This window comes from Podarcis raffonei, chromosome 6 (genome assembly GCF_027172205.1).
Source record: "Podarcis raffonei isolate rPodRaf1 chromosome 6, rPodRaf1.pri, whole genome shotgun sequence".
NCBI classification, from domain to species: Eukaryota; Metazoa; Chordata; class Lepidosauria; order Squamata; family Lacertidae; genus Podarcis; species Podarcis raffonei.
Window position 1 is genome coordinate 22,491,488 of NC_070607.1, and position 24,998 is coordinate 22,516,485.

The following is a 24,998-nucleotide window of genomic DNA, read 5'->3' on the forward strand; positions in this document are numbered from 1 at the left end:
AAAAACCCCATGTTAAACCTTTTCACCAATACACATTTAGGCATTCACATTATACTTAACATAACTTAACAAGGGTTACAAATACAAAGTAGACAAAATATCCACGTAACATTGACCTTTCCTTTCCAATGCAGAGCAAGTATACAGTTCTTTACACTTACCATGCCTCATGTTTATATTTTTTATTTTCTTTTTCTTCTTTTTAAATTATTCAGTGTATAACAACCAGTACAAACAAGGAAAAGGATACCAAAACAAAATCACAACTTACCCCTCTCATGTTGTTTCATGTTTGTATTCACAAGTATATAAACACTGGGTGTGATAGAGCTGAAGAACTAAATAAGGCAGTCTGGTGTATAAGGAAAAATGGAAGGCAGAGATAACAAGATGCAGTAAAAAAATCATTGATAGGAAAATAGTCCTTAGTCACTACATATTGCTAGAAGAGACTGTTCACACACAAAAGCAGAAAAACCCACCCAATTTTTAAAGGGCACTTTTATCAGTAGTTGAATGGTTTCTGTCTCTTGTTTAACCATTCAGGAATGAAGAAATCAGATGAGGTGTAAAGGACAGGCAGAAAATAAAGTTAAAATGGCATAAAATATAATACAATGTGAAACTGGTATTTCAAATTATTGTTTTCCTATTGTTTTGTAGCGGCAGTGTAGTGTAATGGTTAAGGTGTCAGGCTAGGACTGAGAAGACTCAGGTTCAAATTTCCATGAAACTCACTAGGCAACCTTAGCTCTCAGCCTTGCCTACTTTGCAGGACTCTTGTGATGAATAACATTGGAAAGGAGAGGGAGCTATGGATACTGCCTTGAATTTCCTAGGTACAAAGATAGAGTATAAATGTAATGAATGAATGAATGAATGTAACCCATCCATTCCAAGGACCGGAAATCAGTAAACACTTGTGAATTAAGACCAATTATATTTAAGAAGTGTCATACTTTGATGATCAAAAACATAAAAGGGAAATACATAACAACAAACCATGATTGCATGTGATATTATGTGCCTTACTTCGAAATGTGGGGAAGGGCACTCTTTCATATAATCTGAGCAATTATATATATATATATATATATATATATATATATATATATATATATACATATATATATATATATGCGCTTCCTCTTTTCAGGTGATTCTAACTTCAGGCAAACCTGTTTTTTGTTTGTTGGTTTGTTTTTGCTTCATAAGCAGTTTTCTGAACCTTAATTTGTTTTGAGCTGTAATGCTGTCAGCTGAGTGTAGGAATTGTAGATCTCGCCATAAAAGCTCTGCCTAGCCGCCACCTGGCTGAGCATGAACCAAATATAGATGCTAGCTGCACTTTCACAAGGATCCAGGTCTGCTTCCTGCCTTTTTTGTTGTTTCCTCCTTGAATAATAATAATAATAATAATAATAATAATAATAATAATAATATTTATTTGTACCCCACTCTCCCCAGTCAGAGTCGGGCTCACGGCAACTAACATCATGAAACTAAGGCAGTTTCAGAACATAAGAACATAAAAACAGGCAATTAATTAGTTAAAATACATCTTAAAATTAGTTCAAAGCAAATTAAAATCTGGACAGATGGCAGTCCACTGGTAAAATTGAGAGTGGTTAACATTCTCCAGGACCAACTGTTACCACTGGTCTTATAAAGGACCTGTGAGCAGTCTAGGAGGCCTCTTTAATGCTTGTTCTTATACAGAAAGAAAAGAATCAGACTGAACCCCGACCAAAGGCCTGGCTCTATCTTGCAGGCCTTGCAGAAAAATGTCAAATCCCACAGGGCCGTGGTCTCTTGTGAGAGAGCTTTCCACCAGGCTGGGGCCATGGCTGAAAAGGCCCTGGCTCTGGTCGAGGCAAGTCTAATCTCCCTGGGGCCTGGGATATTCAGGGTGTTCTTATTTGCAGACCTTAAGGTCCTCCGTGGGGCATACCAGGAGAGGCAGTCTCGTAAGGACGAGGGTCCTAGGCTGTATGCATGCAGAATCCTTTCCATGTACATTCCTCATAAGAGTTTCTACAGCTGCTGCAAGAGGCAGCTGAAATTTGACTCTCACCAGGAATTTCATTCAATGCCAGGCTGCAACAAGAGAACTTCAAAGAACTCTGAGATACTCTGTCCTCTTCACGAGAGCAGCAGAGAAACACTTCACAAGGAATTGCAGTCACAGGGCTGACTTTCCCATGAACCTTAACTTAAAAAAATAAATAGCAGGAAGGTATATAATTTTGACATATTTTGCCTCAGGTGCAGAAATGTCTAAAATAACCTGTGCTTCTGTATGTGGGCTGCATACACATTTCTGGCTTAAAATGAAGCTGGTTTGTTGGTTTTTCTCAATTCAGGTGGAAGCTGGTTTTTGGGAAAATGCCTCAAAACACAGTATTTCATAAGGAACAACAACATAGATATGGATTATGGCTAACTTTGTATATATACTTCTTTCCAAACCAGTGGTGGGAGTACCCTGGATACAGAATAAATTACTTGGGAGGAAGGCTGCACACACACCATATAATAATAATTTTGTTATTTGTACCCCGCCCATCTGACTGGATTGCCCCACCCACTCTGGACGGCTTCCAACATATAGAAAAACATAATAAAATACATTCCATCATACAGGATCTTGGAAGCACCACTGGCAAACCTCCCTTCAAAAGGCGGAGATCACAAAGCTAGCCATACTCAGATTCTTTTTCACAAAGGGCGGCAAATATGTTCCAGGAGCCTTAAGAGTTTTCAACGCAGAACCCGTTTCCCAACTCTTGTATGCTGCAAATGTCTGGCATAATGGGGACCTGCTGCAGCTAGATGGCTTTCAGGCAAAATTTCTGCTGCAGGTACCCAACTGTGTCCCCAACTCCATACTTCTGTTAGAAGCTGGTGAATGCCCAATTTCAACTATAGCGTGGTGGACTGCCCTAAAACATTGGCTCAGGATTTCAGTGTTTGATCTAGGGAAGGGTTTGTACCAACATCTCACCAATGAGGAATTTGTCAGCAAATGGCAAAAAACCATGGCTAGAAAAGCCACCTCTATCGGTCTGTCACCCCCCCAACTGTATTACCTGGGTTATGAAGGCGCCCTAAAGACGTTAAAGCAAAGATTATGGGATAATGCACACAGTGACTTGCGATCTCAATCACACACAATCTGTAGTCTGCTGGCAGTAGGAGTACAATATGGGCATGTCTTTAAGTTAACATCTTACATTAAAAACCTGACAGTACCAAATTATTGAAGGCCAGACTAAACGTCTTTCCTTCTGCAGTGTTGGATGGCAGGTTGAGAGGAGTTCCCTACCAGGACAGACTTTGCTCGTGTGCTCAAGACATTGATTCCATAAAACATATTTTGTTGCACTGTGCAAAATATGAGCAAGCCAGGGCTGAACTGATACTACCCTTGCTGGTACCTTTCCCGGGAAAATCAGAGGCTCACTATGTCAGGTTCCTATTGGAAGACCGGACAAATGCTAGAACATTAGCAGTGGCAAAGTTTTTAGCGGTGGTTTCAAGAACCAATGATCCCTATATTCTGAACAAAATGCTTGTTTAACCTGGAGGTAGGCTGTATGAATTGTGTATTGCTTTGTAACGATTTGTTGGGTCTCTGGATCATAATAAAGGTTGATGATAATAAAATACCTATTTAAAGGACATGGTTTTGCCAAAAGAATCCTGGGAACTGTAGTTCAGTTGCTCACAGAGGTACAATTAGCAGCACCCTTAACACACTACAGCTCCCAGGATTTTGTACAATATGTGTGTGCTTTGAATGTATGGTGTGTGCTGCCTAAGTCTCATGGCATTCAGTAGGGCTCACTTCTCAGCAGACATACATAGGATTGTGCTCTAATGCTGATCCTAGGTAATATTTATTTTTGTAACCAAATTAATAACTGGAATTGCTTACAGAAATTTGGCCACTGGCATTGTCCTGAAACGACACATCCTATGCTAAACATAGCGAGACAAGCCTTGCACTGTCTCATCTGTACACAAATAATTTTGCCCAGATGTTTAGGTGTGTGTTTGAATATATTTGCGGAGACAAAAACGTTTTTCACTGAGGCCCCCACCTTGTCATCAGCCATGGGCAGGCATTAGTTTAACATCTCCCACAGGTTGGTTGCATCACAAGTTTCTCTCCAAAATATTTGTGCTCTCTCCATGCCACCGCTGCTGCTGCTGCTAACATTTTTTGTTGTTTTGCTTTTGCTTTTCTGATCGATTTTAGGGCCCACAAGGACCCCAGGGGCCTGTTGGATTTCCTGGACCAAAGGGACCTCCTGTAAGTATTTTCTTAAAATAAATGCAATGCTTATTCAGAAAATGGGATGCAGAAATAAAGACTGGTTGTTAAGCACAATCAGAAGTGATTGTGAAGAACAATGGCCAGAAGATTCCTTATTCCAATTCCAGTCTCCGGGTTGCCAGTTTTTCATATATCCTCTCTTCTAGATGGATACATAACGATCCCTGGGCATCCTTGCACAGAATGGCAGAACGATCTAAAGCCCCTTTGTGCAAGGCTGGGCAGTTGGATTGAGTAGAGACATCCCTCCATCTAGTCTTGTTGGGTTCTCTATCTGCTGCCAAATCTGATGCAGAGCTCCCTCTTCCATCTGCCAAAGAGGCTTTTGGGGGCAGGGATCCCAAGATGTCCCGGCTGCTATCATATGACAGCATTGGCCCAATTTGAACCTGATCACTGTGCCAGCTCCCAGCTGCCCCTCTTCCACTTTCCAGCCCACCAGGGCTGCAGACATGGCAGTAGCCCAGCCACTCCATCAAGCCCAACCAGGCTGTGGAGAGACTTAGGATTGCTCCCTATGCCCCACTGAATTTAAAGGTTCTTGCCTTTCCAAGGTTTGCAGCTTGTGTTATTTGTGCACAGTTGCTCCTCAAGAAAGATCAGCTCAGAGCAGCTCAATAGTGCTTTTCCTGGTACAGTGGTACCTCAGGTTGCAGACGCTTCAGGTTACATATGCTTCAGGTTACAGACTCTGCTAACCCAGAAATAGTACCTCGGGTTAAGAACTTTGCTTCAGGATGAGAACAGAAATCATGCGGCGACAGCGCAGTGGCAGCAGGAGGCCCCATTAGCTAAAGTGGTACCTCAGGTTAAGAACAGTTTCAGGTTAAGAACAGACCTCCAGAACGAATTAAGTTCTTAACCCGAGGTACCACTGTATATGAAGTAGGTAAAACTGTTTAGCAAGTACTGTAGCTGCCACCAACCTGCTGCTACAATGAAACAAACATTAAAGGCAAAAGTGTTTGCTGGGAAATCTGATAACAATGATAGGACATGTCTGGGAACAAACAACTGAAGCTGTATAAAAATAAATAAATCAGAAGTGTATATAAGGTGAGTTTCTGTTCTGTGCGGCTACAGTGTATTAAAAAGTGTGCTATATGACTCCTGCTTTTCCTGCAACCTTAGCTGAAATGCGTTTTTTCTCATTCTGTGTAACATAACCCTGACAATGCAATTTGTAGCCTTCATTGTGCACACCTGGTTTGCTGCTGAAAATTTTGTGCAAGCTCTCAACAAGGCAGTTTGCAGGGTAAAGACGTTCCTTGGAAACTTGTCATCATCCCAACCAGGTGGCAGCCTCTTTCGTATCTGCAAAATGTTTTTCTCTGTAGGGATGACCACATGCCACTAGAGGTCTCTCTCCATCTTGCGTCGATCCCAGTCCCAAAAGGAAAGAAAAATGCTGAAGTTAATGGGAAAGTTATATCCGCTATTGGCAGACTATTACTAAAACAAGTGTACGACATGCACTAACTGGGTTATTGTCTTTAAAATGTTGCATTCATAAATGGAACTGAAGTATCCACCAGCCTGGAATAATGTGTAGGCTTTCAAAGGTTTTAGGGTCCCATTTACCTTCATGGAATTGATCAGCTCCAATGGAATCAACTGCTTGTTTCTGCCTAATACAACCCTTCGGCCTTTGTTTGAGCTTCGCTTGTAGACCAGGTTTGTCCTGGTGTGCAGAATGTACTGAACCTGAAATCATATTGATCCAGCATCCCTTGCTCTTATTATCCTTGCTTGACAGAATGTCACATGGAGACGTAACTTCCCAGCTTCACTTTTATTACCTCCCACTCTAGGGATCTATATGTCCATCACTACATTGCAGAGCAAAAATCTGCATTTGCCCTATGGAAACAAAGTGGGTGGGTGGCAGGATCAATTAGGGGGTGGGAGTGGGGAAGGGGCTGTCAGTAAAATGTTTAAGCAGAAATACTTTCCAAAGTGCCTAAAACAGATTTTTATTGAAAAGAAAGAAAGAACGGCCAGAGTTCCATTATGGCATGCTGGTGTGTAACATGTTCAGATGTCATCAACCACCCTTGGTTCCTTGCATAATGTTGGGGTGTTTTTTGCATTTGTTTTGCATATTTTAATATCACAGACCCCCACCCTTATTGTACTGATAAATTCCATAAGTTTTCATTTTTAAAACAGTTTCTATCAAATCGGGGTTGAGCAAAGTACAATTTTCAAAGATACCAGCATTCTTGTGAATTTGGATTGCCTTAGGAGAAATTGTTGTGCAATTGGGGAGAGGTAATAAATTAATGAGGAGCAGACAGCAGAAATGTACTATTTTGTCTCTTTTGGATGAGAGGGCACCAGGGTTTTTCTGGTACCTTCTTTACTGTTTGACTTATTTACAGATACAGAAGTAGGTCACATGAGAAGCTATGGGCCCGCACAGCTGGCAGCGCACAAAGGCACAGAATGTGCATTAGATTCCTTAAGGAAGCAATTGCTCAGACCCCCTGCAGCCCCTAGCCCTAGATGCTTCCAGTCCAGCTAAACTCCAACCCCAAGAAACCCCCCCCCCCGGCTCTCTGATTCACTCTCTCTGCCTTCCCATCCAAGATGCAACGACGCTGTGCCTGTGTTGCATTGGCTAAAGGGTGTTCCCTTCCAAAGGCAGACAAGAGAGAGAGAGATTTCCAGTCATTAACTCCCATTCAGCAAATATTAACTGAACATCCCTGACCATGAGCAGTCAGCTTAATAATGGTTGGCCACTCAGCCGGCATTCACGGTGGGATGCTTGAAAGCCAGCTTGTCAGATTGGAGCTATCACAAAGATTGCTAGACTTGGTTAGCATCTGCTTCTCAGAGCTATAATTTGATTGCTTATGTTTCCCATTGCAGGGTCCGCCAGGGAAGGATGGCTTGCCCGGACACCCAGGGCAGAGGGGTGAAACTGTAAGTGCATTATCTGTTTTCTTCAATATGGTGTTTTGTTTTGTTTTTAGTACACTGCTCATTCCTCTTGGATAGAACTTGACACTTGGCAATCAACATGAACCTGGAATCCTAATCCTAGCTACAAAGCAGGGCTGGATTAACCATTAAGCACAATAAGCACACACTTAGGGTATCAAGGGAAGAGGGGGCACTGTGGTTATTTTCCATTGCCAGATTTACCATGGACCATATTGCTATTATTACTATAGTGCAGCTGAACCAGTTTCCTAAAAAAAGGCTCCCACGATAAATGAAAATATTACATAGACACACACATACACATATATATCATAAAATAGTAATAACAGAGGTAATAATATAGGTCAATGATATATTTTGAATTAGATATATATGGGGGCACCAAAATCTTCTAAGTGCTTAGGGCTTCTAAAGGTCTTAATCCAGCCCTGCTACAAAGCAAGGAGGCAGCTGTGATTTCCAGTGAAGACCTGAGCAGGTTGTGCAGAAGATGCTTAATCCTTTCTCCAGGCTGCTTTCCCCCACAATGTAACAAATGTTTATGTTGCAGATATTAATATTGCACAGTTTGAAGTGACTGGAAGCATAAGAACTGGCTCCTTTCGGAAAAAATCATTGTCCCAGCCCATAAAAATATTATTCAAATTTTTACTGGCAGAATCTTCAAAACAAAACATAAGCATCAAAGATACAACCAAAATATCCATACAATGACTTGTGCTGTCCAGCACAGGCTCAGCATCTTACAAAATATGAAATAATCCAAATAGATCTATAAGCAAAGATATAGATCTCTCTCTCCTCAGCCTCCATTCCAGCTTCCATTGGCCTTAGGCTGTTTAGTCTCCCTTCAGGAGAGCTTCATTTACATCCTCACTCCATGGAGTTTGGGAGAACAAGACTCAATGGCCACTCCCTTTTAAAATGGAGATTTGCAGCCCAATACTTTCATCACATGATCTAAGGTTACAACACTCACACGTTAGCTACCAGAGAACAACAATCAGTTAATTAACAACTCAGCAAGAGCTCAGAGTGCTCTCCTTGGCTTTAATATAGCCCCATGGAAAACCCCCACGGAAAACCTTTTCACCAATACACATTTAAGCATTCTCATTTCAGTTTCCATTAAACTATTATACTTAACAAAAAGGGGATCAGGGAAGATCAATTGCTCAGGGAAAGCAACACAGCTCCTTTTCTGCCCATGGCATCTCCAGTGCAGATTGCACTCTGTACCTGCCAGCAGTGGAGGTCTGTCAATTCCTTGTTGGCTGCTAAATGCCTGGGACTGCTCTTAGAAGGTCACAGTGCAGCTTTGCTGAAGTAGCAGCTTTGAGTGAGCATTAGCGCAGAGGATCCTCTGGCTCCCGGCAATTCTCAGGGGGCCGTTTGCTTCTTTTACAAAAACTTTTCCTTAAAAGGATCATCAAGACACTCAATGTGCCTTCAAACACGCCTTAGGGAGTCTTTGTGTGCTTTCCCCCTCTTTTTATATATAATCCATCACTTTGTAGCATTGCTGAGCTCTTTTAAATGTGCGGCTCGCCACTCTGCTGCAGGAGAGCATCCATCTTGCAGCGCTATCTCCAGTTGTATTTGCACCAAATTTCTCAGAGGTGCTGCTGGATTTTGCCCATGGCAAAATTTCAAGGCCGATTTGGATGCCCCTACACTGGTGAAACATGCAAATAATTTTGTGGGGTGGAACTAGAAGGGCTTTGATGAAACCAACGAAATTTCTCTTGAGATAATTCATCTCGTTCCTACTTGGGGTATGTAGAAAGCAGTTAAACAAGCTGTTGGTCCCCTTTTGTAAAGGAGGGAAGGGGGGGAAATCAACATCTTGATTTCTCATCTCAGTTACTACCTCCATTTGGTATTCCTTCCATGACTTTAAGGCATCATCTACCTGTCGGTCCCAGTCTGATTTTAAGTGTATCTATGTATAGCTGTTCTTGCTTGTCTGCTCTTAACACATCTGTGCGGATGTCTGTAACATATATTTGAACTGAATCTGAGCAATATCATTTGTGCAATCACAGCCCCCTAATCAGTTTTGCAGAAAGTGCGACCTGCGAATGCTGCCACCTTGAACCACGCTAGCGGAGGAGCCAAGCTCACAATGATTGGAAATGATAGATCTTTGAAAGAGTCTTCAATATTTTACATTCAAGTGTGCGGAGTAATAACAGAAATGGCAGTCTTTATTCTTGGGGGAAAGACGATTCCCTTGACACCGTACTTCATGCTTCTCATCTCTTCAGCAGTTAAAAGCCGTTTGTGATGTGCAGAAGTGTCAGTATTAGTAACCATTGTCTGCTTTGTTTCTTAGGGTTTCCAAGGCAAGACTGGCCCCCCGGGTCCTGGTGGCGTGGTTGGACCTCAGGTATGATGTTTCTGCCTAACTTTAGCTTTACCAAATGTGGAGAGAGCCTTTAGTTTGGCTGTGCCTGTCACACAGCAACCTCTTTCAAGCTGACCCATGACACAATCTACCAGTGGGGTGAATGTTCCGACCAAGACTGTTTTTGCCTCATGCCCACATGTGCCCCCAAGCAATTCTGTTTTGTCACTATTCCATGTAGAGTTTTAAATGGGGAGGAAATACACAGATTTTTTTTTTTGAAATTCCTGTTGTTTTATTAAAGTAAGAAATGGTAGCTGCTACTTATGAGATGGTCCAAGGCAGGCATAGGCAACCTTCGGCCCTCCAGATGTTTTGGCCTACAACTCCCATGATCCCTAGCTAACAGGACCAGTGCTCAGGTATGATGGGAATTGTAGTCCAAAACATCTGGAGGGCCAAAGGTTGCCTATGCCTGGTCCAAGGCATCCCTCCCTCCCTCCCTACTTCTCTCTCTCTCTCTCTCTCTCTCTCTCTCTCTTTCTTTCTCTTTTTCTCTTTCTCTCCTCTCTCTCTTTGTTCAACAGGATAAAGCTGCTAAGAGCAGCTTCAAAGTGTGGCACCTGCCACACTGGATAAAAAATGCTTTTTTATCACACATCATGATGTGCTGTCACTTCCTGGGTAACTGTTTTTTATCTTGTATTTTTATGTCATGAGCTGCCCTGAGATCTATAAATGAAGTACGATAGAAATTTTTAAATAATAATAATAATAGAGAAGATGGCTGTCCCCATGTATTAATGGTGACAGCCATCTTCTATTCTGCACAATGTTGTTTTGTACATCCCATTTTATGTACAGTTACCCAGTAAGATCTGTGTGGCCACTCCTTGGAGCATGTTATAAAGCATGTTTATCCCTTGCAGCAAACTGTGAGACAGAGAATGTGATTGATTGAACCCAGTGCTTGCAGTAAATCACAGATCTGTCCCATGGTGTGTCCTGGTTCAAGAGTCAGGACTGAGACAGGGTGGACTTGCTTTGGAGCAAGTCCCCTGAAACAGATGAGGTTTGCATGTTTATCAGAAATTCGCCTGAAAAGAAATCTGTGGGATCTGTAAATCATGGGAAAACCCTGCTCACATTAGTGCAAAAGTTTAAAAAACGTACCACGGGATTGTTAGCAACCCTACGAGAGATTATGGAAGGTTCGTGGAGACCTATACATGCTCAGTTTAGGAGGTCAGAGTCAGACTTGTCCTTCTACAAATGGAAGGGCGCCTTTAATTTGTGGAAGGCACTTCTATCTAGTAGTAGCTCCCTCTGGAGGGAGGACCATGGGGAGTCAATTTACCCTGACTTGCCCTTTTTCCAGAAGCATACCATGCTACTTTATGTGATGTTCAAGAGTTTCTCCAACCCTTCCAGACCAGGGCTGCAGGGGAAAGGAAGAAATGCCTACCTCCCCCCCCCAAAAAAAAACCCCACCTTCCACCCTTCATTCTGTAGAAGGGTGCCATGAACTTACTTCAACTTATGGGAACTCTGGATCCAACCCATAGTATTTTTTTTAGGAATCACAGAGTGTGGCTTGACTAGAAATGCTATTGCAACAAGTCCTTAAAGAAAAGCTTTTAGATGGCCAGACCTCTCTGAATTTCTCTCTACTCTGGTTTAACTACAGGAGTCGTATGAATCATTTTTGTTGTGTTTCTTCCAACACTTCAGTGAAGTGAAACAGCGGGCATCTTACTGAGTGCCCATTTTATCTGAATTACTGTGTGTCTCCTTCTCGACTTTTATTGACTAAGCTTAATTTCCAATGCCTGACCAGGCTGCCTTTGAATGTTAGTAAAGGTAACTGAAATCCCATCTCAGGACTGGTATATTGTGCATTTGCTTTCTTTGCGAGGGTTTTTAATTTATTTGTATCGTATTAGTGTTTTATTTTCTTTCTTTTTAAAAAGAAAAATAGCCCATTGCTTTCTGTCACCAGGAAAAAAATATATGCATTGCACCATGTACAGCCAAACTTAGAAGGAGCTTGCACATGAATTTGTATCATGAACACCATTATCATTCTGTGTTGATGTTTCTGATTTTTATCTTTAAATAGGAGTAATGGAAATGTAGTGGCAAAACACGGCGTTAAATTTCCTTTAAACTAATGTCTTACAGAGTGCTTAGTACACTTTGGAATCAATGGCATTTGTTTCTGCTTTGCTTCCAAATGTATATCTGAGGGCAGTGAGCTGAATTGGGATTGCCTCATCAGAATCCAAGCAAGGCCTATTCATCAGGGTTTTGCAGTGCTACTTGATGGAGTCTTTCCCAGATAAGAGAGAGCCTGCATAATTAGCTAGGCTTCCTATTACCCCAAGACAATAGAAACAATATATCTCAGCACACTTCCTCGTAACTGTACACCAGTTTGCCAACTTGCCGGACCAATGGCAACATAGAATCATAGCCTTGTAGAGTTCAAAGAGTCATCTAGTCCAGCCCCCTGCAATGCAGGAATCCCAACAGAAGCATCCATGAAAGATGGCCATCCAACCTCTGCTTTGAAACCTCCACTGAAGGACAGTTCACCACCTCCCGAGGGAGACTGTCTAACAGCTGTTACCGTCAGAAAGTTCTTCCTGGTGTTTTATCAGAATCTCCTTTCTTGTAACTCGAAGCCAATGCTATTAGCCACATTTGCTGGACACTTGGGCCATGTGCATCAGAAAGGAAGGGTGTAGACCGCTCACCGCCACATGAAGAATGGCAGAAACTGGGATGTGGAGTTTCCAGTGAGCAGGAAAGGTGCAACAGCGCTAAAGACCCATCTCTCCTCAAATTCTTACCATTCAGCAATCAAATCACAGCTAGATATGGACAGATCAGCCCATCTCTCTTCTGTGCCAGTACCTTTGGGAATTAGTCCATCTTACCTGTTTTCATTTTAAAGTGAAAATCCTAAAACATAACATGGTACAAACATGCTAACATACTTAATGAGATGGTCCAAGGGGTTGCCTTTTGCCGTCTTCATTTCCAAAAACAGCATTTCAGAACTAGTAACTTCAGTGCCATGTGGCTGAAAGCCCCTTTAAAATGCTTGGTGGAAGTGCAATCCCTTCCTAGGGAACTATATGCAAATGTTTTGGCCACTGATATATGCATTTTGTGCACATTACTTGGCCGGAGAACTGCGTTGCAAAATTTCAAAGGTTGGCTGCGTTTTGGTTTGTGCATTGTTTCAGAAGGTGCAAATTAGGAAGATTCACCTTTGAATCTCATTTCTCCCCTATCCCATCATAGCACTACCACGTCCTGACCATTTTTGGAGTAGGATGCTTTCATGGTACAACTGTGTTTGGAGATCTTAAATGCTGAAGGCCATTTGAACATGACAAGAAAATTGGTTATCTGTATTCCTCTTGGAAGTGGAGGTCAAGGAATATGTCAGTGGCACGGGATAATTAATGCTGTTCCTTTGGTTTCTTAGGGCCCCACTGGCGAGACTGGCCCAATAGGTGAGAGAGGTCATCCTGGTCCTCCAGGCCCACCAGGTGAACAAGGTCTTCCAGGGGCTGCTGGGAAAGAAGGTGCTAAGGTATCAGTGCTGGCGTGTGCGCTTCTGTTGGATGCATGAAAACACACTAATATCTTCTTGTGTGTTGATCTGAATGGGCAGTTTGCCACAGCTTCAGAGATACACATGGGATTTGTTACTTCACTTCAGATCTAACTTTGTTGAGTGGTGGGTAGTGGCGGACCTACATTCTGGGGACCCCTTGGCAACCAGCAATGAGGTCTAGCTAGCCACTGTTGTCTTCTTCAGTGGGGTTGTTCCATGACAGATCACCATACCGTCACAATGTCTGTGCTACTGACTCTCAAATCCTGGGATGAAAATATATGCAACAACAAAATCTGTCAATTTGACTCAAATCAATGCAACTCAGATTAGGTCTACTAGACCCCCGAGATTTAAGCAAAGCAGACAAAAATAGCTTCTGGGGGCTCTCTGGGATTAGGGGCCATGAAGCTTAAGTTTCATTAGTTTTATAGTAGATCCGCCCCGGGCGGTGGGAATTAGTGCAGGGAATGGCCTTCAACACTGGAAGAATGATGCTCCCTAGCATCCAAATGGGTCTACATTGCAATGGTCCGAAATGTCCAACAGTGGCAAGTGCAGTTAATGAAGCTGCATGGGTGCACTGAAGATTGAGACTGTGTGCTTAGGAGTGCCGAACCTCACGTAAAAGGTAAGCTAGCATTGGATTGATTATGGCTGAGATGCAAACTCATGTAACTGCTTCTTGGATCAAAAGAACAATGATAAACAAGTTCAGGAAGAGAGTTTACTCATAAAAGTCAATCCCCCAGCATATGTTCACATCTTAGATCTTTATTGGTTAGTAAAAAAAAGAACATCAGCTCTTTTAAATTTGACAGGATTTTCAGAACTTGCCATGTGAGTGGATGCAGAATCTCATTGCCATTAAAATCCAGCATATGTGAGAAATCATGGCTGAACTGCCTGCAATTTGTTTTTGATCTGTTTCCTTAGGGTGATCCAGGTCCTCAGGGAATCTCTGGGAAAGATGGACCTCCAGGACTCCGTGGTTTCCCAGGTGAAAGAGGCCTGCCAGGAGCTCAGGTACAGTATTAAGGATGTGTTCCTAACCCTATTTACATGGGGTTAAGTCCTCAGTGGAAGGGATGCCAGTGGCGCTGTGGGTTAAACCACAGAGCCTAGAACTTGCCAATCAGAAGGTCGGTGGTTCGAATCCCTGTGACAGGGTGAGCTCCCATTGCTCGGTCTCTGCTCCTGCCAACCTAGCAGTTCGAAAGCACGTCAAAGTGCAAGTAGATAAATAGGTACCACTCCAACGGGAAGGTAAATGGCATTTCCGTGTGCTGCTCTGGTTCGCCAGAAGCAGCTTAGTCATGCTGGCCACATGACCCGGAAGCTGCACGTCGGCTCCCTCAGCCAATAAAGCGAGATGAGCGCCGCAACCCCAGAGTCGGCCACGACTGGACCTAATGGTCAGGGGTCCCTTTACCTTTACCTTTAAGTCCTCAGTAGGAGTTACTTCTGGTGTCAGCACATTGTTATATTAACTGCTAAGAGAACAAGGTCCACAAAGAGTGCTTAAGGGTTTTTTTTAATATAAAAAGTACAGTAGAGATTATCTTCTGACATTTAAAAATCAATTTATGAATGTCTATTAAATGTACAGCACTAATTGTGTCTTCAGGCATTGCTCTCTGTCAGTTTCTTGAGGTGCCATTTCCTGTCCTGTCCTCCCCGTTGATGGGGGGGGGGAGACAATGATGATATGGTTAATCAGGAGGTGGTGTCTCCTGGCTTGATTTGCCAGGGAAGATCCAACATCTCGGACTCAATAGGTAGTCCATCCCAGTCCTAAACACCAGTTTACAATATACTGACTGCTTAGCTCTTAAAGCAGGCGTCCTCAAACTTGGCACTCCAGATGTTTTGAGACTACAATTCCCATCATTTCTGACCACTGGTCTTGCTAGCTAGGGATCATGGGAGTTGTAGGCCAAAAACATCTAGAGGACCAAGTTTGAAGAAGCCTGTCTTAAAGGCTTGGTTAGTGGTTAAGTAATTGTCAGAAGTGGTAAGAGACAGAAAATTGTTAATTAATGTATATTTTGTTAAAAGCTTAGAAAAAAAGATTTTGACTTTTAGAGGAGAGAGGAAGAGTGATCTATTTTTATTTTACTTTCAGCTGCTCTAGGGAGACCTGCATTCCAGTATACACTTTCCTGGGAGTCAACATCGCTCCTCTCTTCTTTCTTTCTTTCTTTCTTTCTTTCTTTCTTTCTTTCTTTTGCCATAAGGTAGAACAAGCAAAGGGTTCAGCAGTAAATAGCCCATAGACTATTCATGTTCTGTAGATAGAACAGATGAAATAAAACACTTTGAAATGCTGTGCGTCACTCTTTAAATAGTGACGATGGTAATAATGACAAATAATGCCTTCTTTTGGTAGGGTGGAGCTGGTCTGAAAGGAGGAGAAGGTCCACAAGGTCCACCGGGTCCCATTGTAAGTAGAATTGCTTGAAGGACAATGAAAAAAATATTAGTATGAAAAAATGACTTCCTTTTTTATTTATGTGTATGTGCTCTTGTGAACAGTATCTAAATGAATGTCATTCAGTTCTGTCAATAGCCATTCCCTAGTAATTATGAGTCGACAAACAGAAGGAACTATCAACACAAACATATTGGCCCATCTGAAACCTGCTGTTATCAGCAGGAGACAAATGGTATTTTCTTGTTTTCTTGTTTTATTAGAAATTATAAAGGGGTGGGGGGAGAGATAAGAAGCCTCTAGTGGCAGGAAAATGAAGAACCTACTGTACTGAAAGACTGCTGTGAAATTCTGTCCAGCTTTCCTTTCGTTCTGAAATACATAGAAGTTTGGCCCAAACTACAAGTTACGTTACTCACTCTTTTAAAACACAGGTGCACACACAGAGGGAAAGCAAGAAACTGGTGCAGGGCCCTGATCCAGATTAGGAGTGTTCTTAAATTGTCCACTTTTGTTTTCAAGAAAAATCAGCTGAGGGGGTCCTGATCTGGAACATGCTCCCAGTCTGGATCAGAATCCTACACCAGTTGCATGCTGAAAATCATTGTGCTCATGACAACCTCATGATATGTGACATTACTTTCATGATAAGACACTTCAGCATTGATCTAGTGGTTCTGCCGTCATTGCAGATGTTGGTGCTTCTCTCTCATACGCACCTTTATTCCTGCCCAGAAAGTCTGAAGGGCAGGAAACCAGGAAAATCTGTTGTACGTCGAAAGTTGTACCAAATCTTCTGGTCTGTGGTAAAGAGCTGAGTTTCCTGCAATATTAGGGAGGTGTGGTGTGAAATTGCTATATCAGAGTACAGTACAGTAGACATTTCCTCCCTCCTTTCCCAGTACAATGAGAGTAAAAGCAGAGTGACACAAAGCGTGTTCTCCTTAATAGAGATCACGTGTTGCGATGGGGTCTAGCAGGCCACCCCACTCTTGCTGGGCAGATCTGTTGGTTTGCCACGGGCTGTGATTGGGTACTTGTGTTTCTGGGGAGATTTTGATGTTACCAATTTGTGGGTTGGGCTCAAAGTTGGGCACACAGCTTTGGGTGTTCTCTTTTGCTGCGTGCACCAGATCACCCACTTACCCTCCCTGAACTGGGGATTTTGTGCTTGACCTTGCTATGCCTGTCATGGGGTCACCTGCTTGTGGGGCAGGGGGCTGGAGAAAGGTTGGAAGGGAACTCCTGCTCTGTTCAGTTGGAAGATGAGTAGAAGCTTCTGAGCAGTTGCGTTCCCAATTTTGTGGATGGTTCAACTCATGTTCAACTGAATGTGGGTAGAGAAAAGTCCCTTCAGACATTCCTCACTCAACATGGGAAGGCCAGGAACAGAGAGGGATTGACATGTGTGCATGGGGATATTGAAGGCAGGGCCTCATGGCCCCAATTCTCCTATGTAGGTATTTCCTGTTTAGACACCTGAATAGTCAAGTGTCATGCTGTGAGTTTCTTGATCATGTAGCTTAGCTGTCAGTTCCCAGTAAACCTCAGTAAAATACACACAGGGGAGAGAGGATGCTGTAAGACCACTACCTCATTGGTTTTATTTTTAATTTCCATTGGGGAAATACTTCTGCTTGATTTTGAAGTCTTGCACATGTATATTCATTTCTCAACCAACTTGTGAAAACAAACCAGCTCCCCTCTGTGGGGTAAGATTCTAATTGCCATGAAATTTAATTCTCACTCCCTGGGAATCCTAATCAAGGCAAAGCAGCATTAATCCTTTTCCAAGCTTCTCAGTCATGCCATGTGAATATTTAAGGCCAGCCCTCATCCCCTGCCATTCTGACTTGGGTATTTCAGGCATGTGATCAGCTGGGTCAGGGGGGAAAGAGAGCACAGGGGCAAGCAAGCAAGCAAGCAAACAAACAAACAAACATCCTTTTTCATTATGTGTGTTTTAGAACAAGCTTCCCTCAGACAAAAAGAGCATTTTAAATTCAAAGAGCCCAAACACAAAAAGAAAAGTCTTTTGAATACAAGCGTGTTTGTAACTTGCTAGAAGCATCACCAAGTTTGTGTTACCCACAAATAGGGTGTATCTACGCACAGGGGAGAAAAACTCTATAAATAAATCAGAAATTAAATTGTTATAACAACAGATAAAAAGCACTGTGGAAAATTGCTTAGAAATATTTTTTTGGTCTCCAGTGCCGTCTGATGTTGCATTCAAAACACTGTTTTTTGACTAATGCAGCTGAGTCCATGGACATCAACATAGAAGTCAACAACTTTCTTTTTTTTTAGTCAGTTAAGCAAATTTCACATTTTGTGTCTGGCATATTTCATAATAACATTGGCTTGGTCAAGATAAGCAGGGGTCAGGACACATGACACTCCAAATGTTGGATTACAGCTCCCATCATCTATGATAGGAGCAGTAAACTAACAACATCTGAAGATTAGTCCCCCCCTACCTTACGCTAAAGACTCTTTCACATATTACATTCCACCTGAGGGCCAAACTATATGCAACACTGAATTATGGGTGGTTTCTCCAGAAATTCACACCTGTTTTTCCTGCAGGTGTAGAGGCTTCAACTGCCTCAGAAGCCTCATGTTTTATAGTAGGGTGTCTTAACTCATTAAACTCACTAAATATAGACCCCTGGAGAAGGAGTGTAGCTCAGCGGTTGAGCACATGATCTGCCTGCAAAAAGTCCCAAGTCCCTAGCATCTCTGGGTAAAGCCAAGGAAGACTCCTCTCTGAAGGTATAGAGACCCACATGGAGATGGCACTGAGCCAGATGGGTCAATGGGCTGACTCAACAGAAAACAGTTTCCTGTGTTCCAGCCACTGAAACCAGGGAGAAGAGGCAGGGAAACCAGGGAGCAGGGCAATTACAGCAACAAAAGTGCCATGTGTATTTTGGCTGTTAGCTCTTTCAATTGTATACCTAAAACTTTTAAATATGAATGTGATAAATCTTTGCAACCATAGAATGACATCAATTCAGGAATCAGGCGTGACTGTGACTACCCATCTAATATATACGCAGAGGCAAATCTTAAGAGATATGGTGAAATACCGTCCCTGAATCTGAGCCAGAAAGCATTATTTCCAACGGAGAAAAAAGCAATGCTGGAGTGAGCCCAGACTCCACTGCTTTCTGGCACTTCCTGGACCTGATCCTAGAGGAGACTGTCCTAGCAGAGCTTGCATTTGCCACTGAATTCAGTGATGAATGCAAACCCTGCTTTTCCCAGGCAGTGGCAAGACTTGGACGAGGAGCTTCCAAGTGGAACCAGGCTTGCATTTGGTGCCAGATTTAAGGGCTTTGAATGAATGCAAGCCCTGCTTATGGAAGAACAACCAGGAGGACATTTTAAGACTCCCCATTATTCCTCTGCACCCACAGCTTTACCTGCCCTCATGTTGTATAACTTCAGGTATGGGGCAGGTAGCCAAGGCTTGGGAGACACAATGTTATGGACCAAATTAGGCCCACTGGAATGGGTTGGAGGTTCTCCATCTGTCTTTTAAAGCAGAGATGTGGGGGGCATCTTACTAGAAGAATTAGGGCACTTGCCAATCTTTTAGCAGTCTTTGTTCTAAACTGTGCAGTGTTGCTGGTTATTAAATAGTTTGTTCAGTGGTCTTTTCTTTTAATTGCAGGGTTCACCTGGTGAACGTGGTCCGGCAGGTACTGCTGGCCCAATTGGTTTGCCTGGACGTCCTGGTCCCCAGGGTCCTCCTGGGCCAGCAGGAGAAAAGGGAGCTCCGGTGAGTAATTCTAAAGAAAGAGAGAAGTAATATTACAGAAATTATTACTTTTCATATCCAATAATGTTAGCTCTTCACACTCCAATACCTTTCTATTGCATATGTGCCTGGCATACTCCCTCTCTATTTACAATAGAGCACTGCAGAAATTTAATTAAACTCGATGACATTTTTTGGCACACTTTATCAAGCCCTAAGGCCCAGGGAGAGGGGTTAAACAAAGCTGATCATCATGAACACAATAGGGGCTGCCTCTGATGATAAAATAGTTTGTCACGCCGTAGCTTTGATTTAACCTTAGTGCCCTAATGCTCTGCTTTACAAAGTGCACTTTTATTTCCCATTTTCGTATCAGATTTCATCGTCACCTACTCCTGATCTCTGCTACTTTTCTAGTCAAGTGCAGCTTTTAAGTGAAAACACCATGGGTGGGGAACTTTCAGACCTCCTGATGTTGTTAGACCCCCCCCCCCAACCATCATCCTTGGTCACTGGCCATGCTAGCTGGGACTGATGGGAGCTGGAGTCCAGAAATATCAGAAGGGCAAACTGATGCCCCATTCCTGCTATACATAGATGGAAATGCTCCTCAGATATAGGGGAGTAGCTTTTGTGATCTTCATATGAATCTCCCCCGACCCAGGTTCAATGCCATGTTATAGACAGTGCCTCTGTATCTTAATTATATCTAAAAGGCAAATATTGTGTATTATCTAAGAAGTATTAAACTACAGAGTTCAAAATTAAGCAGAGTTTTAGTCCTCGTGGAAAACTCCAACAGATGTCGCAAAGGAAACCTGTGGGCAGGAAACATCAAACAAGTTATGTGAATGCAAGAGGGTCCTGTTTTTCCTGGTACACTGAATGACAATCAGCTTTTGAAACTGAGGATATTTTCAAAAAGTGCATCCGTGGTATGCCAAGGAGGTCCACAGTTCAAAGGAAAAAATGTTCAATAATTCCACTGGGTTTGCAGCGTGTGAGAATGGAATTAAAAATTACAATATGAAATGAAATGCCTGGCTGGTGCTGAAAACAGCACAGAGCTCCCACTATGTAACATAGAACTTTGAATCAAGTGTTTCCTTGCCTCCAATCCACAGCATTGACCTGGTTCACACATACCATTAAACCGTGAGTTAACCACAAGTTGCTCCACAGACAATCAAACAAACCATGGATTGTTTCTCCATAGTTGGGTTCGTTTTCCAGCTGCTCTTGCCTTATTGCCTTTGCATTTTGGTAAGCAACTATGGCAGCCAGGCAAATCAAACTGCTATTAATTGTGGGTGCTGGGTTGCACATAACACCAAGTCATAGTTAAAACAAACCAAGTTTCATAAGCCAACAACAAACCATGGCTTTTGATCATGGTTAGTTGACAGTAAAGAAAGTATAATTAAGCCACGGGCCAGGGATTGCACTGAAAGCTAAGCCATGATTTAATAAAGCATGGCTTAGCATTATGTGCAAATGATGCCATTGATTACCACCAACATGGTAAAAGGTCACGGATGGTGGGAATTGTAGTACAACAACTTCTGGAAGACACCATGCTGGCTACATCTGCCATATTAGTACACCATTCTTCAGTATGAAACTGAAGCTGTGTAGTCCAATATGCATTTACATGGGAGTCCCATTAAACCCAGTGAGTCTTCTGCCTGAGTATATATGTACAGAATTGTGCTGTAAATTGATTTCATTAATCTCTCACAAAATCCTATCAATAGATATTTTGCCGGTGTTCTAAGCTCCACTTTCCCTCCCTATATGATCATATTGTTCCCTGCCTCCAGATAAGCATTGACATTATGCTAACTACATGATATTGACAACATATAACTCATTAACATAGAAGACTGTATTCCTGAGATTTTTCATTTCTTCACCTGCTTCGGTATATTTAATTTATCTGTCTGCAGAGTCTCCAGCAGGTTATGTTATCTGTATTTTCATTTCTGTTTTCTGTCTGTTATTTATCGTGCACTTATCATAAAAATGTATTGAAATTCTGAAATGCAGACAATGGTTACTATAACAACTTAAGCTGCTTTGCAATGTACCATTCTGAGTTTTGTAATTTATATGTATGAGTCCTTATCGTGACTGAGTGAGCCACTTGGAGCTGGGTTCTTAGAAAAATTGAACGCTGTGACCTTGAAGCTACCAAAATGAACCCGTGAACATAGTGTTCAGAAGGTTTCAGAAGTCAAGCTCTGAAGAAAATTGGAGATAATCCCACTGTAGCCAATCAGTGACCTGAAACTCTGCTCTTTGTAGCTCACATGTTCAACTTTCTCTGCCATAGGCAGTCAGGTGCAGTGTAAGGACAGGATCTGCCAAATATACCTCCAGCCTAGACTGCTGCAGTGTATAGTACCTGGGACTGCCTTTGGAAACGATTCAGAAATTTCAGTGCAAAGCATATGTTTCTAGGTTTAAAACAACACCACTGGTCCATTTCCAACAATGATTGATTACACTGGTGCTAACCTACAACATGTGGACTGAGAGTACCTGAAGAACTGTCTTCTTCTCTGTGGTCCTGCTCTTCCATTCAGATCTCTAGAGATGCAGTGGACAGTGACTTGACAGGGTGCCTTTTCATTTGTGAAAAAGGGACGCGGGTGGCGCTGTGGTCTAAACCACTGAGCCTCTTCGGCCTGCCTATCAGAAGGTTGGTGGTTTGAATCCCCACAACAGAGTGAGCTCCCGTTGCTCTGTCCCAGCTCCTGCCAGCCTAGCAGTTTGAAAGCACACCAGTGCAAGTAGATAAATAGGTACTGCTGTAGCAGAAAGGTAAATGGTGTTTACGTGCGCTCTGGTTTCTGTCACAGTGTCCTGTTGCACCAGAAGCAGTTTAGTCATTCTAGCCACATGACCCAGAAAGCTGTCTGTGGACAAACGCCTCCTCCCTCAGCCTGAAATGAGATGAGTGCCGCAACCCTATAGTCACCTTTGATTGGACTTAACCACCCAGGGGTCCTTTACCTTTACCTTTTACCTTTCATTTGTGGTATTCCACCTCTAAAACACACTACCCATTTTTTTATTCTGATGTCATTTGGTCCAAGAAAGACCTTTTTATTTCTGCAGTCCTGTCAACTGAGATTTATTCTTTTGTTTCTTCACTCCTCTGTTTGATGCTATTTTTATTATTGTTTGGCTGTTTGCGTTTTCTGTTTTTAAATATTTTAGGTGTTTATTTTATTTCATAAAAATTATATACCACTTGTTTGTAAAGAAAATCCTCAAAGCCTTTATGTTACCTGCTTTGGGCATCCATGTGTCAAAAAGCAATGGATAAATTTTATAGTATTTCTTTTTTCCTTTAATGAGATTGTTCTGATGCTACAGGTATCACTATATAGCATTGCTCAGAGTTTTTTATTTTGCAGAGAGAGAGGTCAGAGGTGGCAAATAGGAAGTGGAGGTTGGTGTAGATGCAAGTAAATGAGAGATGTGCCTAGTTTGTGAATTAAAGTCATAGGTGACTGGGATCAATTGTACATTGTTTCTGCTTTGAGAATGAGCAGCTGATTTCATACTTTTGGGTGGATGGGGAGGACTCACTGTTGTACCAAGATATTACACATCAAGTTTCTTCATGCACAAAGTACCAAGCAGATGTGTTTCTCACACAGCTCTCCGTCTGCTAGATTTAATTGTGCAACAAGGTGTGTGATGGAAGGAAGGGGAGAGGGAGAGAGAAAACCCTTTGGAAAGCTTGTTTTGCAGCTATCAACACTTGGTGTCGGTTGCCAAAATGAAAATCACAGATATCAATTGCATTCTAGCCTTTGCAAAACACTCAAAGGAGAGTAGGATAATGGATTGATGAGTAGAGGAAGCAGGACTGTTGAAGGCATGGAAGTGAGAGTGACAAAAGACCAGGGTGTTACTCATAAGCAGACAACAGTTATGTGGGATAAACAGAGAAAAGGTGTAAATGGAGACAAGAGGGGTGATACAGGAGGACCTCGACCTTTTTTTAAAACAAAACAAAACCCAAATACTGGGTTGTGAAATCATTACCTATGAATTGCTTTTTAAAATAGTTTGTGAAAGAAAATAATATTGACTAAGGTATATAATTAACATACGGCTGTCTGGTAGTAATGAATGAAAACACAGGTGTACCACTCAAAAGGGTATGGATCAGAAAAATAGGTCATACACTTGTGCAGAGCCACATGGTAGGCCACCCCCCTCAAATTGTAGCTTACAGATAAAGCCCAGTGGAACAAAAAGCTCTTCATCTTGCCTTGAAATGACATCAGAATTTGTGCATGGAGAGCATCTCTGAGAAGGTATTCCAAAGGTGGAGAATGACAACCCAAAATTCGCTTTCTCTCAAGTCACTACCTGTCCACTTCAGATGGCAGAGAAGGTCCTTCGGAGAGAAGGCCTTCTCAAAGATGGACCTCCATTGATGACTACGACATTACAGAGATGGTTTTGAGAGATAATAAATTGCTTAGGGCCCCTCCAAAGGTTCCTAGCTGTGACAAGCTTTAACCATGCACTGAACCAGTCTGACACTTGTAGATAGTGAGGTGTGAGTTCAATATTGTGCACTCTCAATTATTCACCAGTCATAGTTTGAATGATGTTTTGGCATTGAAAACAGGGTGAAAAAGGTCCCCAAGGCCCAGCCGGACGTGATGGAGTACAAGGGCCTGTAGGCCTTCCTGGCCCTGCTGGTCCAGCTGGTTCTCCTGGAGAAGATGGTGACAAGGTCAGTTGCTGTTGACTGCAGTGATGATTGTCCGGTGATTGGCTCATTTTCAAAACTCCAAGAACTATTTGTTTGCTTTATGTGGGATCACTCAAGAAAGAATCTTGAGGCACTCGAATAACAGATTTATTGTGCCATCATCTTTTGTAGACTAGTACCCTCTTCATCAGAAGCATGAAGTGTTATCTTCAGTTGGCCAATATAGAGAGATGCAGAGAAAGAGAGAGCGAGAGGTCATAAGCAGTGGGGCAAGAAGTAGGGCCATGCAATAGAAGTTGGAGAAATAGGTGTGTCACCTTTCTATGCAGGACCCAAATGTATACAAGATAAGAAGGGGGTGACCCATCAGCAAGAGCAATCACTGTGATATTGTCTAATATTGCACAAGAAGTGATGTGTTAGAAGCAACGGTGATGACAGTTTTGCTCTCTTGGAATACATACTGTTTGTGATTATGAGCCACTAGAGAAGATCAATGTATGGGAGCTGGGGCAAACCTTTATTTACTTAAATGTCAAATTTGACCCATGAGCAGCAGGTGTCAGAAATAATGCAACACAGGGAACTTGGGGTGCGACTCTCTTCAATCAGGCAAAGACACTTTCATGGGTTTCATAAGTTTCCAATAATTTGAAAAAATTATGAGAATTACAGGGTGGAAGCGAATGTTTAGGAGGAAGCATTATTCTCAATTCATTGTTTGGCACTGACATGCAAAATAGGGGGCTATACTTACAAGAGAAAAGGTGTTATCCATTTCTTGCCCAGAAACATTC

General features: G+C 42.3%; 1 protein-coding gene across 4 annotated transcripts in view; it reads left to right on the forward strand.

The window, feature by feature from the left end:
- Window positions 1–24,998, forward strand: part of COL11A1 (collagen type XI alpha 1 chain) — a 255,976-nt gene that overhangs the window by 168,498 nt on the left and 62,480 nt on the right. For all 4 annotated transcript variants that reach the window (XM_053391592.1, XM_053391595.1, XM_053391593.1 and 1 more), the window contains 8 exons: window positions 4,262–4,315; window positions 7,214–7,267; window positions 9,624–9,677; window positions 13,132–13,239; window positions 14,200–14,289; window positions 15,653–15,706; window positions 19,374–19,481; window positions 24,115–24,222. In XM_053391592.1, coding sequence (XP_053247567.1) covers window positions 4,262–4,315; window positions 7,214–7,267; window positions 9,624–9,677; window positions 13,132–13,239; window positions 14,200–14,289; window positions 15,653–15,706; window positions 19,374–19,481; window positions 24,115–24,222 — 630 coding nt within the window. The remainder of the gene's footprint in view (window positions 1–4,261; window positions 4,316–7,213; window positions 7,268–9,623; window positions 9,678–13,131; window positions 13,240–14,199; window positions 14,290–15,652; window positions 15,707–19,373; window positions 19,482–24,114; window positions 24,223–24,998) is intronic.